The following is a 20375-nucleotide window of genomic DNA, read 5'->3' as shown; positions in this document are numbered from 1 at the left end:
TATGACATTTGTGTTTTATTTTGCTAAAACCACACAAAACCCATCCTTTCGGAAGGTCTTTGTTGCTGCACCAAGAGATCCTCCCCAGTTCCACGAACATTCCTCAGCGAGCACGGATGCCTCGGGCCGGATAAAGTCCGGCATCGCTGCGGGTGGTTTTTGTAGTAAACCCTTTTTTACACCGATTCTCCACACGGCTAGGGTCGCCCCGCTCACAAATATCAAAGGATGAGTCATAATCAGCCTAAAGTGAAACAAAAAAGAAGAATCAAAAAGGTCCACCTTCAAACCACCGATGGCGGTATCTTAAGCTAACGATCGTAAAACATTTGTTTGCTTCATCTCGTCTTCAGTTTTGAACGCGTTGAGCCGCTGATCGCTGTTTATTTCTGTTGCATTTCTGCTATGCCCAACCGCACGGCCAATGTCTGGGCTGGAAGGTTTCTTTCCCGGATCCGAACGATATAGTTATTGCCATGCAGATTCCGTGCGGAATCCACAATCCTCTTACCGATTGGAACGTTTTTGTTGTTTTTGTGTGAGTAGCGTTCGCTCCAATGTTTTTTTTTATGCCACCCAAAAATCGTGCCGTTAAAATTTTAAGCACTGTGAACTCACCTCACTCACACCCCGAGATAACCTTTCTTTGCTACCTTATGATCATTAGCTAGTGCACGGGCACAAAGAAGCAGCATGAACGATCGGAAATGGTTGTGCCCCGATCGGTGCATCGGGACAACGTGAGAAACGGGGTGCGAGTTATCAGTCTCGACGCGAGGCTTATCCGAAATCGGTGAACGGCGGTAATTACCCGGTCGGGCAATTTACGTTTCTGCACAAAATTCCTCCGGTAACGCCCGAAGCAACAGCACAACAATTTAAGTCGCCCTACGGACTGTTTCTCAATCAAATTATGTTTTTGCTCCATTCATGCAGCTCGGTGAAAAGATCGGTTGTAGTAGCAGGAACAGCAGGAGCAGCAGAAGCAGCAGCAAACGGCAACGCATCGAAGGTGGAGCTAATTGTTTATACACGAGACGGTGAAATGAATTCATGAACGAGCTCGAGTGTGCATAATTTTGCTTTGCCTCCCGTACGACTTCATTCAGAGGCAGAAGCTTCACAATTCGCTCATAGCCTGAGGACAGTTCAGGAAGATAATGTTCGGCTCATGGCAGCGACGACCGGGTTCGATTGGGGCAACGAAGCGGATGGGTAAGCGATTACTGGGCCCGGCCAGTATCGTTCAAACGGTGAAGCTGGCTCGGACACTGGAAACTATGGTTTTGTGAGGCGTTTTGAATGAATTCCGATCCCTCCAGGAAATGGTATCCTTCGGGACCGCGCGAACGAGAAGCAACGGAAAGGGACAGGGACGATAGCCCTCGAAAACGATCCTCGAGGGCGTTCCCATGGATTTTTGGGGCAGCACCGTCTGCCACTCTGTAGTTTCGTTGCGAGAATTGCAACCATTAAAACGGCTACCCTGCGTCAGGCGCAGTACTTTCGATTCATGCTGAAGATGGATGATGATGAATCATGGGAAGCAAATTGTAGGTTCTGCTATACTTTGCGTCTGATCATTAGAAACATTCATCTTTTCGTTTTGGGAATGTTAGCTGGAGGATTTGCTGTTTTAAAGGCATAAGTAATGGAAACGCAAATGAAACTGTTTGCATTTGCGTTATACAACCCCAAAAACAAGTGCAATTTTTCTAGCAACCTTGCGTAAAGAACGTTACAAACAGACGTAGTGCTTGATCAACTTTCCGCTCTTTGCTCATGGCGGGAGCAAAAAAAACAACAAATCAAAGTAGGTTTATTGCTTCATCGTCCGTGCCTTGCTGCATGAAAATGAAGCAAACCGCTAGAAATTCTAAAGCTTGTCACCATAGAGACAATGGTCCGCCGTAGGATGAGGGTCTAATTAATCTACCTTTCGCTAACCACTGGGAACTTGGTCAACCGTCTCGGGGTCGCGGAATGCCAGTGTTTGGAAATTGAAAAATGGCAAACGTTTTATTTTTCGTGTCGAGGGATTGGCCACCAAACGTCGATTTCTGGGAAGAACAAGTCGCTGTGTTCGCAACAACGTTGACCCAAATCCAAATTCTTGCCGTTGTTCTTAATGTTTTCTTGTTCCTTTCTTTCTCTATTCTAGCTGGAAGAGCTGAAATCGAAGGATCGCAGCATAGCGCAGCTCAAGAAGGAGCTCCAGGCTGCGCTCGCTGCCCAGGCAGGAGCCGGTGGTGGTTGTCGCAAGGAGAGAAAGGCTGCTAAAAATTCCGCTCAGCAATCGCACGAGGTGAGTGACTTGTGGTGACCGTTTGTCGCTGATGTCCAAATGTTTCTTCCAATCGGTGATTTTGTTTTATTTTGGAGACGAAACAAAACAAAACGCGCCGTTTGTTTAATGTTAAACCGTTCTGGGAGCAAACGCGCCAGCGACATGCAGATCACGAAAAGTTAGTTAAAAGCGTTGTGCGCATGTGTCCGCGGCTGCGCATCTTTCGCCGCCCGGGACGCATCGGTGGGGCTGATGTCGTTGTCACGATTTCATCCAAACGGTAAATCATTTCCCCGGTGCCGGTAGTTGACAGCGAGATGGGATGCATTCGATCAGCAGCACGATCTTGTGTGTTCCTCCTACATGCGCACACATGCGCAGCCCAGCAGACGTGCAGTGGGACAACTTGTGCCCGGGACATTCCGGAACCGCGCACATACGCAGCCCAGATCACATTAGAGCGTGTAACGGTGTGTCGGGGGGGAATGGTCATCGTGCGGCGATCATACATCTGATGCAGGAAGTGGTACCGCACGTGAAAGATGATGACTTTATACGAGCATTAAAGGGAAGCATTTTCCCAGGCAGTCTGTGATTGCTGAATTAAAATCGTACTCAACGGAGGGAAGGACAGGTATGTCACAGTTTTGTAACAAAGCGCCGGGTACTTGACCGCAATAGGGTCTAGGTGTAGATGGGGAATAGACATGGCACACAGGGAGAAGGAAATACGTAATAATGTAGAAAAGAAAACATGTTGATTGAGACTAAATGGTGTTATTCTCGAGTATGAGACATAAGTGAGCAACCGCAATAATTGACGTCACATTTGTGGATTTGGTTGCAATTTTTGAGTCTTAGAATATATACAGCGTTGTTTTCTGCTTGCAATAGCATACAATATCATACAATAATATGCTTCTCCATAAACCTGTTGATGTACATATCTTGAACAAAAAATGGACGACATTGGGAGTACTTGCAGTTTAAACAGACTAGGAATTTGTATAGTTCATGCTAAATTTTATTTGCAAGATTTAACGCAATGCTCGCATTTTACCGTTGTAAAGGATTACCAGGAGGCAGTTACATTTTTGTTTTTAGGTAATGGTATTGGGCCTCAGTCCTTTGTTAAAATGACGCTAAATAGGGTGCGTACTGGTAGTAGCGTAAAGCACTTCTTACCTATTCCAGTAGGGGGCAATTTAACCCCACTTGAACCCTTTCTATTCCTTTCGATTTGTTTAATATATATAAGATTGCGATCTTATTTTTCTGCTACCAAGAAATAGTTGTTCTTCCCACAATCAGCGATGACCAATCGGTTTTAGTAGCCGATGCCTCAGACGGTGTGGGATAATCAATGTTTGGGTCTTGGCGTTATTTATGCGGATTTTCTACTAAGAAGCATTGCATCGGCAAAATTTACGACCGAAAGTGCCAATATCAAGCCACCTCGATATCAAAGAGCCGCATGCGGCTCGCGAGCCGAAAATATTCAGCAGAAAATATTTAGCATTAAATAGGGACTTAAAATGAATCTAACACACACATTATAATAAGTGAATGAACACAAATGCAAAAAAAAATTCTGTTTGATGCGATTTTGTTCCCCAACTAATACAGTTGTCATGCTTGTTTTATCATACGCTTGTTGTCTATTTGATGTCCAATCACAGCACTAATAAGTCCTGCTCACTGTGTGGGCCTGTCGCTTTCCTTTTAATACTGACATTTACTTTACATCCTCCCATATGCTACAAATTAGTTACAGCATGAGAAATGCCAGCCAGCATTTCCCACCGCAAACCCCATCGTAATGGTGCGATCGATCGCTTCCAAAGCGTTGTACACCGGCGCCCGCTCGCCAATCATTTCAAAGTGAGATACCCTTCATTTACCGATTGGTCACACGTTGTGTCGCTCTAATTGAGTGGTTTTCGTAGTGGTGAAGTTGGCCCAAGCGCAGTCCCATCACGGTGCCCGTTGCAACTTCCTTCCGGTGAGCTGAGGGCCCTTTACTACAGGGTCTTCCGCAGTAAGCTGCGCAGCGGTCTCGTGCCGATACCGGGACCGTCAATCGAAGAAGATTTTGTTTAATCTCCGGTGAAATATGATACGGTAATGAAACAGTTGAGTCGTGCTTTAGTTTCACAATCTTTTTTTTAGGCTCGCTCTCGGGTCTGTTGGGTGTGTTGGGTGTGAAAAACCGCTCGATAAAGGTACAGTTTCGGACGGGCCGGTCGATTGGTGTGTCGATCTTTCGCAACACTTTCCTGCAGGGTCTCCGCCCGGAGACACTTCGATACGGTCGATGAGTGAGCGGAAGTGCTCGTTGAGCGCGCAAAGTACCTGGTCGAATGCGATGAAGTGCTTCCACCTTGCGTAGGGCTCGTTGGCGTCCGCCGGTGGAAAGTGAAACCTCCGCAGGGTGGTCGTTCTCTCTCTCGCGGTCGTTCCCGGGGCACTGATGATAATTTCTTGGGATACACTTTTTTCTGCCGCCTTCCCACTTTTTTTCGGTGCAGGGCTGAACAATTTCACTTTCGTTTGCTTTGCCTTTTAACGACCGACGAAGGTTTTTATGTGTTGACGCGTCCTGAGGCCCTGCTTATGACATTACGTGCGCTTGTGTGTGTGTGTGCTAGTGTGTTGTGCCCTTTTTACTCACAACGGTGTCTAAGTATTAGCGCAAACAATGTCGTACATGGGTGTTGTTCCCCGGCACAATATTGATGTATGGTGGAATTAAAGGGTTCATCTGTCGATAAGCATCCCGCTGGCAGGGTAACATCACTTTCACTAGTTAGCTCAACGGGGGTAATGCTGCTCCCAAAATGACACAGGTCAATTTGAGGTGGGACAAAACGCTCAACCACATAAACATCGCCAAACCTGGACCTTTAAAATCGACAAATACAACTCCACTCCAAAAGCTAGTGAACGGAGCGGTCTTATCGTCATGTGCTTCATTAGTTCCGCCGCCGTGGCAGAGATGTGTTTGCGGTTGCGTTTTATTCACGCCGGGTTAATTTCCTCTCTCCCTCAATCGGTTGACTGATGCGTTTGGTCTTTGACATTAATACGAAACGATTGTCATTTGCGTAGCGCTACCAGCCCCATCTGTTCCCAGCTGATCTCGTACTTGAGAGTCTCGTGCAAACAGAAGCCCTGAGGATGAGAGCGGGAGCAATTATCTTTCGCTGGCAGCCTTCCACAGCGCGGTGGACACGACGGGCTGCTTAATTTGTCACCTCAATCCTGCCGGGTTTGAAGATGTTTTCATTTGGTAAAACAATGCGAACGGGTGATCGTGCCTTTGTCTACCAAAAACCTGTCCCATCCGGGTGTCGGTGTGAAAGTAGTAAAATTTGAATAGCTTAAACGTCCGAATGATTTTGTTGTTTTTTATGTTTTGTTTTCTATGTATGTGTGTGCTGTGTTTGTTTGCATGACTTTTACCTCATTTGTTGGCATCGTGCGAATCGGGTACGGTCAGCCGATCGATGCTGCCATCAATCTGACCCATCACTAATGGGTGACATCGGTAGTAATGAGGTATGCAAATGAGATGGGCATTTACATTTATCGCAAACACGCATCTTATTCGTTGTTGGAATGCTATAGTGTGTTGTTTGAGCATGTTAAAACTAGACTTTTTAGAAGCTCAATACCTCAAACGTTGAATATGCAATTTAATTATTTTTGTTATGTTGTAAAATTTCATAAACATTCGGAAAACATAATGAAGTATGAAATAATCCATTATTTCAATGCTCCAAAATCTTGAACGTTTAATCCCCTGTTGGCACTTATATTGAAAGAGTTGCATTTCAAAATTTTGCATAAATAGCAATAGGGAAACGCAGATACTTGTCTTGCCGATAAACGGATTTCAATACATCACCGCATTGTCGCAAAACAGATGCGTTGCCGGATCAGCCACAGAGAGTTCAGCGACCCAAACGAAATCGAAATCGGAATTCGAAATGATATAATTTATCAGTCACATTGAAGCGACTGTCCCTTCGCATATGCCATTCGCATTGCAAAACCACGCTCGATACTGCATTCGGTTGGGAAGATTTCTACTATTTTCTTTATTCGTGGTTCGTGACCAGCAAACGATTACGATATGGTGGGCATTTGTGCGCATTTCTCCCAGCAGCAAAAGCAACGGGACAGGGTCGGTGAGCTGTTGACTGCGCTTGAGCAGTGGTCTTCTTTCTGTCTGCTGATCCAGCCGGTGACAGTCCGGTGCATTCCGACCGGTCGCGCGTTGAATGTTGAAACGGCGATCTTTCTCCTGAACGTTTCATCATCACCTCATGTTGGTAGTATCGGTAGGGCACGTCTACTGGAACTGGAAGATGTCGGTGTCGTCGGTGCATCCCGGCCCGGCTAAGGGTGGTTGAGTAATGTTCTGGAAGTATGAACGTTCACCGTCGAACAATCGCACCCGGCTTACCATCGTACACAGCGACATGCGTTCACACTGTCAGGCTGAGAAAGAGATCACATTCTTCACCGTTTGATTGAAAGACAAAAGATCATGTCATAAAAAAACACATTCAGTTTGTATTGTACCAAGAGGGAAAAGTGTATCGAAAAAAAAAGGCAATGCTTCCAGCTTTTTGTTCCACCCGCTTGCCGGCGGTGGATTATGCCATCGCAGCTTCCATCGCGCCGCTGAAACGGTTTGCAATGCACGGGCGCATGTTGCACATGTGGGAAGGAAGTGTTGTCGTACGCGTGCCACTACTGCGTCATACCGCAAACGCAAACGGGTCCCAGTTTGGCCTCGCGATGCTAGGACAGCGGTACGGAATGGTTGTGGGCTAATTTGCATCGATCTCGATGAAAATGAAATGCAGCCGGTACGGGCCACCCTCAGCATCATAATGCTGCCCTTTTTCGGACCGGTTCAAACACTTCAATCCGACTGTGTGGATTATGTCTGTGTGTGTGTGTGTACCTATCAGCCGGCAGGGTAACCGGTAATCTGACGGCAAATGTGTACGCTTGGGAACGGTTTATTGCAGAGCCGAGGTGTACGTACGCGTGGCGTAATCACGACCCGGTGGGATCGTAATCGTGAACCAATAGAATCGGAGTGATGTGATCGCAAAGCAAAGAGTCACCCGATGGGCCGAGAGCAACCGCGTAACCTGCGCACTGCCGTGGTGCGAGCTCCGCGCTCTGAACCTGCCAGCACGTCAAAGGGCTCGTGCCGCTTGAGCGACGCATCTGAACGCATCTTTCAGCGTTCAGCTCCCACAATTCTCGATGCGAAAGCAATTCTCATGGCACTGGTGAGGTGAGGCATTCGGTTATGTACGTACAGGCGCGTACATATCGGACTTTCTTTTTTACGATGTGAGCAACCGTCACATAATGTTACTATCGAGCAGGGCTATTCTTCCATCGTCTCTGTTTTGTACGGTTTTGTAGGTCGCTCGTAATCTGTTAATGATGTGTTGTAAAATGATGTTCTTTGAAGATCGCAGGGTAATTGGAAAGGGTTGCAATTAATTTGAAATTAGATGGTTTTTAGTTGTTAATTGCTACACTCTCGTTGACAAAGCAAATAATTTGATTGAATAGAATAATCCTAACCATGAGCTAAGTTTGAATATTTAGCTTAATTCTAGCTTTGAATGCATTTTACTTCAGTACTGGCTTTCTGAAAAGCTCTCGAAAAATGTATGTTTAAATTATATGTTACGTTATTACATTACGTTGAAAATGGTATGATTTACTTTGAATATGGAGTGATTATTCTATGACACCATGATTATGATCAAAATTATGTAAAATAAGTTAGACAAAGTTAATGCTGTGTTTACATAAAAATGATTCATTCTTGTTATTTTAAAAGCTTTACGAGATAGATTTTGTTAAGAAGCATGGCTTGAATCTAATTAAATAGCAGCGATTCTCGCATGCATGGTCGAAACATATTCTTAGCTCTGTTTAGATCTCTTTAGGTGTGTTTTGATAGTATCATGTCAGGTTCGTCGCTTGATTGCATCTCTCTTAGTTTCAAAGTATATGTCTTTGTTCGCATGTTGCATGTGTTCTGTGGTTTAAGGTCCGTCAAAACAGAAATGTCAACCACTAAACAATCGATACCTTTATTCTACATTAGGGTAAAATTGCTGATAAAACATGCTTGGTTTGTCGGACTTGTGACACAGCAGAATGTCAATGAAGAAAGCAAAGTTTAATGCACCCAGTTGCATGCGATTAGGGAGTATCCTTTTCCCCAAACCAGCTTTCCATGCACGGCTAATGGCTTATGTTTGGATTGAAGCTAGGGATAAGATGGGGACCTAAGCAAACTAGCACTACGGAAGGTAGTATCGCATGAGGGTGATGTGCAATATTCGTACTTGCCCATTTGGTAGCTACAGTAATTAATTATTTTCTCATTAGCCTTACCATCCCTTTTTGCCCCTGGCGCTGTTATAATCTCTATTTCTGTCTCTATCTCCTGCTCTTCACAATTTTACACTATCAACGATTACGCCACTAAGCGTCCAGGATGGCAACGGAACCGAGGGGACCAACAGGCGCGTAGGATTTTTGCATCATTAACCGACGCGGATCGTTGCCGTTCGCTAACGCTGCTCATGTAGTGCCCGGTTTGGACCATTCGATCGAAAGGCACACATGATCGGCGCACACGAAACCGAATCAATCTGCTGCATTTGATTTACGCGCGTGAGCATGGGCACTGCCGGTGGCTGCTAGCGTACCGACACCACTTTTCTACGGTACGGTCGCCGTAGGCTTAATCATCGTGCCCGAAAAGGGAATGCATGAGCGGGTGCATAAACACCCGCTATTATTAATCGGTTGCATACGCAAGTAATTATGCTGCTCACAACCCGTTCGCGATGGTGATGGCGCATAGTCTGTGACGCGTGTACGTAGGGGCAAAGAGGTACTGGAGAGAGGCGCTCTATGTGAAGGGTTTTAATTTGTCTAGTGTTGCTGTTTGGTGATGTATTAGAATTTTGCATACGATACGCTGTGAGGTGAAATGGTAATGGGAGCTGAAAATCGATTCAGAAAGAATTTCGTTACATTAAAGTGCGTAAAACGCGACCGATATAATTAGCACGAGAGCAATAAAGTGCATATTGCGTTATTAACGCAAAAAACAGAGCATGGAGCGTGGAATAAAATGGCGAAAAAAATCGTTTCACATATATCTCATAGATACAATGCACTTGTTCAGGTTTGATGTGATACATCGTATGTTAAACAGGCTTCACCTGTAATTGCATTCCAACAAGTTGCAGGGAGCTTTTATTCACCTCACAACACTGCCCGAGAGCACTTAATATTTGCACCCACAGGAAACGGTTACAGTTGTTCATCGGTACTGGCGAAAGCACTGGTTAAGCGGCAAAGTTTCTCACGCAAGAACGAAAGCATGCAAGAATGTTAGCCCCCCTACATCTGCGGGCATGGCTTTGTATAATTGCAATCTCACTTTGTATTCTTGGCCAACCTGCGGACAACAGCATACTGATCGCATACTTATGAACCGCCGGCTTTCCGAGCAAAACTGTTCTTTGCGCTCTTTCCAAAGCAGCATTACTGTGCGTTTTGCTGCCAATTGGCAGGCGCTTAAATTTTTCTACTCAAGTTTTGATACTCTGTTGTAAGAGGAATTTACCCCACTAAAGATTCGAGTTTTTTTTTACAACGGTTGTGGGTCAGTTTGCTAAGTCAAAGTTTTTCGTAATTAATTGTTTATTTCGTCTCTGCCGTGGAACCTACGTCTGTTTCGGTGATAATTCTGCAAACGACACAGCCAAACATAAAGAGAGTGAGAGAGCAAGCGAGCGGTCGGATGGTGCAGCCTCTCTGCAACATAAAACCTGAGCATTTTTTTCTCTCACATTGTTTTTTTTTCTCCGCAAGCGGCCCGATCGTACTGCTGGGGTGGCGCGTGGACTCTCCGACCGAGCGATGCTCATGCAACGCGACGCAAAGGGTTAGTTTGAATCGGTTCGTGATCGCGTGTGGACGTGAGAGCTCTCGACGGTGTACCGTCGATTTGTGCGTTGAGTTGTTTAAAAACTGCATGCCCATTCAAGTGCAGCAAAGTGCAACGAAGTACGGCATTTAAAAAAAAAAAGCAATGTAACCCGCTACCTAGCGAGCATTTATGTGAAGTGAAAATTGAGGTGAAATATTTATAGAAAAAAAAACAAGGTCTAAAACCCTTGCGACGCTAGCAAGAAAGCTCAGTGATGGTAATAAATTGGATTGGTTGAAATTGAATGTGGATAATTTCGAAGACCCAAAATTGATCACACCATCCTAACGGAAGCAATGTTGAGAGCTGTAGGCGAAGACACATCAATAATGCATGGATAGTTAGTGAAGCTTGACAGACGGAGAGGCAGTGTTTTTGTGTGGCTAGTGAAATGTTGGCTAAACAAGGTTTGTGTTTTCCCCCCGAATGTTAAAAAATACCTTAAATACCGCTATTTCCCCTTTTGAAAGTGTGTGCAATTGTATCGAAAAGGGGAAAAGTCATAAAATTAAACATAACCAGTAATTGAGGAAAGCAACGAATGCGCCCGTTGGAAGACCAGGTGCATTCTTCTTCGTGCAAGGTGTCATTAGCTGTCTGATCTTGTGTTTTTTCTCTCCTAAAGTGCATGTGTGACTGTGAATGTGCGTACTGTTTGCTACAGACTCCCGCTGAAGGGCGTCTGGGCGTCCGTTTGGGGAGGGTTAAGGGTTAACACCTCCTTTCCCAGCACTAATCATCTAAGGGGCATGCAAAACAGCTCCCATTCTTTGGCAACTTTGTGAAAACGGCAAGCAAAGCAAACGCAAAAAGTGGTAGCAAAAACAGCCCCAACAGTGTGAATGAAAACAAAACAACCGAGTGCGCGGTGGCCCTTGCAGCAAGTAAAAAAAAAAACAAGCAAGAGAAACAGGGCCGGCAAAACGGTCCGGGCCCTAGGGTCGTGCCTCGCCCATTAGGAGGTGTACGCGTCTAATTAATTGGATTAATGATCAATTCGTGGTCCGTGGCGGGCAGGTGAATCCCGCAAGCGTGAAGTGGAGAGCTCCTGCGTGACAGCATGCAGCACCGTTGGCCTGGCCGTTGAGCAGGGGAAAAAAACGCCAACCAGCTATCAGCAGCCGTGTTGCTGCAGTGAGCAAAGAAAACTAATATCAACTACAAAAAATAAAGGAAAACAAGTATCCCCCGTGCGGATAGGAAACGAAGTAAAAACGGCACGAAAAACAGCATTTCCCGCCGTGTAGAAAAGGTAATCGTTTACATTGTGTCTGTGGCTGTTTGAGTGTGGGAGTGTGGATATGTTTTGAATGCGACGGGGAGGGGGGGGGGGGGTGAGATGTGTGCAAAGGAGGAAGTGTAAAAACACAAACAAACACCCACGTGTAAATGCAAAAAAGCCAAAGCGTATAATGTTACATTTGCAATGGGGTGAGGGTGCACGCGTGTTGTTGTTTGCTTCGCCTTCCGAGGATGTAAAGGAAGAGCGTTTCAAGTTCATATTGGAAATAATATTCCATTTAAAAAGCTAGGGTGCTCTTTTCCGCTTTTTGTTAGACTTTCGGTCAAACTGTTAGACTGTGCGAGTGAGAGGCTTAATAAAAAATATTATTAAAAACGAAAGGAAAGAAGCAACTAGTGACGGGAAGTTTAAAAATGACCAGTAAAAAGAATTGATTTACCGTCCGGCTGTACAGGTGGTTGTGCGAGAAAAAGATGCACATTTCTCCTGGACGCATCACTGCACAGACACATCCCATAGTGCACGCAGTCTGTCGGCTTAGACGCACGTCGCCACGAGACGATAGGGGGAGACGGGGCGGGAAGAAACACTTGGCAATAATGCTGCGCCACCATAGAGACACACACACAAAGAGTGAGACCCCACACATGCGATCGATGGCCATGGCGTTTCGTTGGCGGCTAGTTGAATTGCTTTTGCTTTCCAAGCTTCCAAATGCACCAAACAGACAGGCCACTTTCAAAGTCACGCTGGCTGTGTTTGGTGTGCGGTTGCTGCTTTCTGTCTGGTTCGTACGAGCTGTGGCCGAGTCGGCTTTCGGAGGCTCGCTTTGGGTTTCGGAAGACATGCACAAGGCGAAGTACATTTCCGACAAGGTTTATGGAAGTGCTGCTGCGGGTAAGACGCACTGTTTTTGGGGTTTTTTCCCCCGGACAAAGTCACGATGCTCTGCGATTCTCTGTGCACGTTAAGTAAAGGTATCGAATGTTGAAAAGAACGTAATAGATTGATGTAATGGTTTTTCTTCAATATTAAATGATTATCGTTTGCTTTATTTGAGCTATTTTGATAATAGATCCAATTAACCAATGTCGGATTATTCATGATACAGTTGATATTGCTAAAATATATTTGATAGAATTGAAAACATTTTAAAATTTTCGGATAAATACTACAAAATAGAAGCTATATACATCTCAATATTATGCAATTGGAATTGTATGTAAATCCATCACGAGTACGTGCAGTACGTTAATAACCCTTCCGTAATCTTAACGATGAGCCATGAGGCATACTATCTTTCAACCTGATAGTATGCTTTTCATCATTTGATCACTTTCCCCCCTCATCCTCCTCTTGCAGCACTTTTTAACTTTTCTCTGCTACTTTCATTAAAGCTGCTATTTCCTCTTCTTCATTGTGTCATGCAAGTGTTTTATAGATAGACGTTACGTGTTATACCGTGGGTGCGGTCAGTGTTGGGTAAGAAACCGATGCCGATATCCTCCGTTGGTCAATATAATGGGTACGGCACATCGCACATCCTAACTACGTCCGCGTACAGCCCCGACTTCCGCCCCGATAGGCCTCACTAGTCTGACACTAGTCTGCTACTGCCAATCCTTTGCGGTAGCCACTAATGGCCAACCGGTAGCACACCAGTCGTACCAGCCGTACCCGGGTGGATCCCCTCCGCACCCAGCACGGCACACGAGCCACGAGTTTTGGGGACTGGTTTTCCACCTTACAGCATACCGTTCCGCAGCAAACACGGTGGGGGCGGTCGGTGGAGTTGAATTCTTTCGACCGTGTCAAAAATATGTATTCGCAAATCGCATCGATCGGCCCGGGCAAAACCTGCCGCCTGGCCCTGGTGGAGAAAGTTTCTCGTTTCCCATTTGGCAAAAGCTGGCCATCCACCCGCCACCGCACACCGCTCCCAGTGCACAGCAACCGTGTCCTTCCCTTTCGCTCTTTTGGGCTGGCGGCTGGTGTTTTTAATTCACCGCGACAAGGATGAGGAAGAAAGGCAACTGAGCAAAACAAAAACTACTGCCTCCGCTCCCTCTAGCTACCGCTCCTGCACCGGGTTTACCGATCGCCCTCGAAAGTGGACCTACCCGCCAAAACCCCACCGACCGTTCGCACTGCTGTATTGCTTCCTCTTATGGACATAGACATTAGTTGCAGCCACTAGCATGCGAAACACGGACGGATCGCGGTTCGGTTTCGCAAGCAAAGCAAAACAAATAGCAAGTGAAACAAACGGACCAACGCAAAAACAAGGAAAGGAAGACAACATTAAACTTGCGCACACTTATATTACTTAGTCGAAAATGGTGTGTGCGCACACACCAACCTGCGGGGTGCGCAAATGCAACAAAAAGGGTCCGAAGGTTTCGAGCGAGCGGGGAGGAATAGGTAGGCCCTGGGGCGGCACAAGCTCGAAACAATAAAAACGTGCAAAAACGAATGAACTTCACTTTTCAGCAGCAGCAACAACGACAGAAAGGATCTCATACATTTTAATTGACTTTTGCCTTGTACGGCCATTATGGCTGCCATCGCGGAGAGATGTTTTGTTTGGTGTGATGTTTTGTGATGCTCAGCGCATCAGCGAAGGCATCAGCTTATCAGCAAAGACAACAAAGAGCGTCAGCATTTCTTTTGGAGCTCAGGAAATTATTTTGTTAGCAGTTGGCATCACTTAGCGTAGAGAAAGACTTAAGCGCGACAGCAAGCGACGAACCCGAGTTTGGCAGTTTTTACTTGCAAAGTTTTGTTTGTTTATTGTTGTTTTATTATTATTTTTTGTTGACAAACTTTTAAAAAGATAACACAAAAAGAAAACTTAAAATCTCTCATAAAATATTACATCCATGCAGGAAGAGAAACGATGCGAAAGTGAAAATCCATAAAGCAATCAGCATCGGAAATCAATTCAACCCCAAGTGCACCTAGAACTATTATTAGATCCACAGGGTCAAGGGATTAAAGGTAGCCAGCAGCCTCCGATGGTTTGCTGTATACTCCCACAGACACACACACACATATACACACATACATTTTGACCGATCTCACTCGGGACAGCGCCGCAGGCGGGTGGGGGGAAACCATAAATCATTAACCCTGAAATTTCACCGCGCGGCTGTTGAATCTGAACAGGTTAACATGGATGATGATCATGATGACGATGGTGCTTCGGAGCTGTTGCGCGCTGCTGTTGCTGTTGATGTTGATTTACTCTTCGCTCACGACCTGTACTGTTCACGGTACTGTTGAACGTGTACGGGGAGAGGCATCGTTTGCTTGCCTTTTCTCAACAAAATAATTCCTTCCTTCGGCGTGTTGAATTCAATGCTGCCCCTTGATCGCACGGCTGCGGCTGTAGTGGCGATGCAGAATTGCACCGACCAGCCAGAACCGGTTTTCCAACCGTGCCGTGGTCGGGTTGCGGTGGCCACTTTTGGTCAAACCGAATCGAAAGCGAAAATTTTCCAAAAGGCCCATACAGTCACCGCGCGCGCGGGAAGCCGCGGGTGCGGGTTTTTGGTGATCGTTCAACGTTCAACATCAATCACGGTGGACTCGGCGCAGCACCGGGTAGGCTGTAGAAAAACGTGCACCTACGAATCGGTGCGCACTCCTGCGTATGTTGCCAGTCCCCACCACCAAGTGGTGGGCTGGGTGCAAGTGCACTTGAATCGTGTGAGCACGTGAAGCATGTGGTGTTGTTGTTAAAGTGCACACACCGATGTTGGCATTACCTGTTGCGTTACAGTTGAGGGGCAAGATCGAGGATGCGAGGAGAAAGGCGGGAAAGGCGTTTGTATGGTTGCGAATTCAACGCCGGCTTATGCGGATCGCTTCGCTGCTTTGTTGAGCAAAATTGACCAACGTGAGTGTGGCGAAGCGGCGAGTTTGTGCCTTCGGTTGAACTTGCGGTTGGTAAGCTTGTGCGCTACGCATGCGAGTGATGTCGGTTTGGAGTTGGTAGGTGTACGTTGTTGATTGCCTCCACCTTAGCCTTAGCCTGTTTGGCCGTAGCTGGACACTGTAGATATCGGGTCTGTGAGATGGAATCGGAAATGCGACGGATCATCGATACCAATTTTGTTGGCTTATATTGCTTCGCAGCATTTGATGATTTCGCTTATGTTTTGAACTGTATCCACTATGTGACTCTGGGACATGCTAGAAGTTTGATAAATTTTCACAAATTAGCAGGTAATAGGCAAAATAAAACTCATCTCATGTTATTGGACAGCTTCGCTTTGCTTTGGCAATTCTTAACGCAATCAATCGTCAAAGAGGTAGTGCCCTCATTAGTACGGGCACAGCATTTCTGTTTTTCTTAATTTTTCTCCCAACATACGGAAGTACATAATTCTTAGTTTCAGATCGTTTTCCTATTTTATGTGCATGCGTACTTCAAGGGCGTCCTCCCTTTGAACGGTCAAACGCAAACTCGATCCATAGGAAATGATCAAATCAAACGAAATGACTCGAAAATGGGTGAAACGAAATCACTGGTTGCTCGCTTGGACGAATTTACAGTAAAATTTAGCAGACTCACAGTACGTCTACCACATCTGTCAGCTTTGAGTCGGTGCCGCCCCATAGAAAGAGAGGAAACTGTCTGTAGAACTTGCCCGTTAAGGTAAAACTTCGAAATTTCCTTGGTAGCGATGGTGGCGTACCTAATCATTAGATCGTGCCGGCGTGTTCGATCTAGCCATCACTTTCCTGGCCGTGTGGGCTTGTTCGAGGGGCGGAAAACCGTGCTGGTGAAAAGGGGAGGCATTGGTTCTAGTGATTTGGTTCATTAAATTTGCTGATGAATTTCGGGACTTGTGGTGGGCGGATCGAAAGCCCTGACCCGTGCGCATCAACGAAATAACGAAAAGGGTCAGTGGCACTCGAGCAATGGAGTAATGTTTTTAAAGCTATAGCAATATCTATTTCATGTTCTATGTTTTTTCTCTTTATCCTACAAGTTGTCTCAATTATGGGGCGGGAATTTGGGAAGCTCCATTATTCGTTTTTTACATGAATATAGTTTTAAACTGTTGGCTCCATTTCAGTTATCCGCACATTTCTAACCCAATTGTTTTTTATTTCTCTCGTTTTAGGTATGTGTTGGTGATACTTTTCATCTCGCCGTTATGAGCCGTTGTGAGTAGCACAAGTTCACTTTTGCCCGGTATATTGATGCCAAACGTCCCATTTCATAATCTATGCGACTGGTTAAATAACCTCCAATAAAAGCGCAGCGCCGCACATTGTCCCCATTCTCACCGCGGTAAGGCGGGTAACGTTTTAAAATCGCATCACAATATTTTTGGTGCAACACGTTTTCTTAATTGGAAAAACGTCTTCATTTCTCAATTTGCCGGCGTGTTTTCTGGCCCCTTCTTCTGTCCGAATTCGCAAATGAAACGACACCTAATGAAGATGGCAGGCTTGCTCTGGGAAGCTATCAAACATGTGGTAGCTGTTTATAAGCTGTCAGTCAACAACACGCAACAGGTGGGAAATGAGCCGCTGTTGGCATTATTAGTTACGCTTACGTTTTGTGGCCGTTCGATTTTGGCTGATTACTATCGCAGAAGTATTTCAAAATTATTAGTATAGGAAGCTTGAGTTTACCGTACGAATCAAAACCTCTCGTTACGGTAAATGCTACGTATTTGAGCATACATGACATCACTTACCTGCCAGCACAACACCGCCGCCGAGCCAGATGAATCATGCTCGTGTAATGCTTTGCACATTCCATTCACGCCACCCGATCCAGGGCCCGTCAGCGTCCGCTGGGGCATTGTTTGTCTGTCGTCCGCACTTTGGTTTCGGCAGAGAGTAATTGCTGGCAGTTTGTTTCGTGTGCTGGGACACACAAGGATCCTGCTACCCAGTCGCCCGGTGCACCAAGCCCTCGAACGTCCATTGTCGGTTGTCTTCGTCGTCTTACAAAATTAATGTCAAAAAGGTGCCCATTGTCGCTGGCTGCTGGTGGACGTTCGCGCATGACTAACGGGAAACGGGCGCTATTTGAGCCGAAAGGAAGAAATGACAAAACCGACGGCTTCAGCGTGACCTATCTTGCACGGGGACAAATTGAGCATCATTCAAACCAAACTGCTTTTTTCGTTGCCACATTACAGCTAGATCTAGGCGTGAAAATCTAGGACCGTGACTGGTAGATTATGTTCTAATGTCCGGGCAATTAGTTTTCGAACGACATCCGTTCAGCACGACGGAAAGCAATTTGTTTGGATTTGGTTGGTGTGAAAGGTGCAAAAAAGCGAAGAAAAAGAATGGTGCCAGAAACAAAGAGTGTCTAAAATGTTTTATTCTAAGCAATTTCAATTGCTATCACCCAAAAGACCATTCTGTTTTTTATGCACAACTACTTCAACCCTGCAATCCGCTAGGTTAGATAATGAGCTTTTGCGTGGACCAAGACCATTCCAAAGCTATTTTCTTTGGCCACCGTAACAAAGCACTCATTCACAGGTTGCCGCTAAAACAACACAGCAACGATCTGCTAAATGTCACTTCCTCGTTCCTCTCACGCACCTGCGTTTCTGTCAGCCGGCTTGCGGTAGCTTGAAGCAATAGCAATAAAATCCAACTTTTGGCACTTAGTCACATGCGCTTCGATACACTGTGGTACGGGGGGGGGGGGGGGAGGGGGGGGGGGGGGGTTGAAGGGTTTAACTGTTTCGTTTGATGTGTTCCTATCGGCTCACTGTGTCATTTAAACTTCACCAACCTTACGCGTTCCAAAGGAATGGTAGAGTGTGAAAATAACACCGAAATCAATTACTGGGAGGAGAGTTGATCAATACCAAGCAAAAACAGTCTACAATTGGAAGAGAGTACGAAACGTTTTTCCCTGTTCGGTTTTTTTGGGTTTTCGGTCGTAGATAAAAACTTTACAGCGAGGTGAATTGATTAGTTCCGTCCGGTGGGGATATTGGTATTCCAATTCGACGGAGGAAATGAACCGAATCTTGCCCGAGTGCTAGCTCTATCTAATCAGCTACGAGTGTTACGCGTGCGTTTGCGGCACTTGCAGCAAAGTGTGTGAAGTTAATGTGCGATCGATGGAGAACGTTATGACAAGCGTTGCAAAGGTAAACTCTCGTTCGTTTCGTTTCGGCTCGAAACACTCCAACCCTATCCAGGATTAAGCACGAAATTTTCGTTCCACTTTCCTCTGCACTTGAGCCGTTTCCTTTCTCTATCGGTGGTGGGAGCATAAATGTTTCAGTTGTTTCGTCAGCCAATTCGATGGCTTCCAGCCACTGCCAGCTTCCAGAAAGCATCCCTTTGGTTTCCATCAGCCGCGCGCCTCATTCCCATGATTAGACGTACACATCCTGCCGGTGCGTACGTAATTCGATACGTTCAATTGTATCCGCCCATAACCCTGTGGGAGCGGATCGATCGGCCTCGGCAGGCAAAACCGGTTGCAATCGACCTGGGATCGATCGGGTTCTGGCTGTGAGATTCTACGTTCTGTGCCGGTCTCATATTCTGGTCGACGCAAGCGAACCCCGCCCCAGACATGATATCCTTTGGACTGGCTGAATATGATACCACGGGAAGTTGTCCCGGGCAGGAAGTTGCAGCAGCATATATATATGTGCATACTGATGAGCACTGCAATGGTTGTGCTCCGCGGCAGCTGCAGCGAACTGCAGTCGGGAACAAAACACTTGAAGACCTATTGAAATGTGTGACCGGATATAAGCAGGGAAGAGTTAGGCGTGTTCTCGAGCGAAGCGGGATGCTGATGCGGAAAATAAGGTATTAGACGCTCCTGAACGCACCCTCTGCATTCTGCCTTAACGAACGTCCGAAGAGCGGTATCGCTCTTAAGGCACCGTTGCGATGCAGATAATTAGCGCACGTGGTAGGTTACGCCGTTTTTTCATCTTTCTTCTCTCAGCCATTTTATAGGAGAAGTGAAACAAAACGGCAAAACAACGTAGCACCATTTCACCACGACGATGTCATAATTGATGACATCCTTCCGATCCGGGCATAGTCATTAGAGGCCGGACGTAACGCTTGCCGGGAGTGCCTGGACGCCGATGGAAGGGGAACAAGGGGAAACAATTCTGCCCCCTTCTGGTCGTCCCCCGTTAAACGATTGAACGTGGGGGTCGAACTGGGGACAGCTGCAGATGATGCTTCTTTGATCCTCGCCAGATCGTGTACGTGTGCTGTTTTCATGCGAATGTCCCCTTTATGCGGTCGATTGCTGGCGTTTTTTTTTTGTAGCCGTTCGATTCCGATGGCAGAAAAGCATCAAGGTGGAGGAACAAAAAATTACACCACCATAATTGTGACGTTCGGCAGCGTCGAGCAGCTGCTTCTGTGTGCTTTTTTTGTCTGCCTTGTTCGAGGATAGACGTCTGTTTTTGCAGTGGCACGAGTCTGTGACAGGTCAAACGATACAAAACAGTATTTCTTCAAGAGTGGTAGAATCTTACGTGCGTAGCACAACATAAAGTTGATAAAACGTTGAAATATTGCATAATGAATGGCAGGTTCGTAACAGTTGTTTTGCTGGATGTTATTGTAGTGTTTTATTTAAACTTTTTTTTGAAATTTGACTTTAATGAAGTTTTATTTCTTAAACCTCTTAGTATACCTCACATTGCACTCCCAAAAAAGCCTTTCCGATGCGACCCATTGACCAGGCAGTGGGGATTGATAAACGAAACGTTTCAACACACCTGCCAGTTTCATTTTCATTCTTTTCACTTCCATAAACAAGA

At 45.9% G+C, this 20375-nt stretch overlaps 2 protein-coding genes across 3 annotated transcripts in view; both read left to right on the top strand.

The window, feature by feature from the left end:
- The window catches only part of LOC120948228 (uncharacterized), a 302677-nt gene that overhangs the window by 71182 nt on the left and 211120 nt on the right, over positions 1-20375 (top strand). The gene's annotated exons all lie outside the window — the stretch shown is intronic.
- LOC120952896 (protein lava lamp) overlaps positions 1-20375 on the top strand; it is an 86057-nt gene that overhangs the window by 11452 nt on the left and 54230 nt on the right. For both annotated transcript variants that reach the window (XR_005751329.2, XM_040372466.2), the window contains exon 5: positions 2162-2305. Coding sequence is in view for 1 of the 2 variants with exons in the window: in XM_040372466.2 (XP_040228400.2) it covers positions 2162-2305 (144 nt within the window). In the remaining variant the exon portion in view is untranslated. The remainder of the gene's footprint in view (positions 1-2161; positions 2306-20375) is intronic.

This window comes from Anopheles coluzzii, chromosome 2 (assembly GCF_943734685.1).
Source record: "Anopheles coluzzii chromosome 2, AcolN3, whole genome shotgun sequence".
In the NCBI taxonomy this organism is placed as follows: domain Eukaryota; kingdom Metazoa; phylum Arthropoda; class Insecta; order Diptera; family Culicidae; genus Anopheles; species Anopheles coluzzii.
Note: the sequence above shows the minus strand (reverse complement) of the source record. Positions and strands in the feature narration are given on the sequence as shown.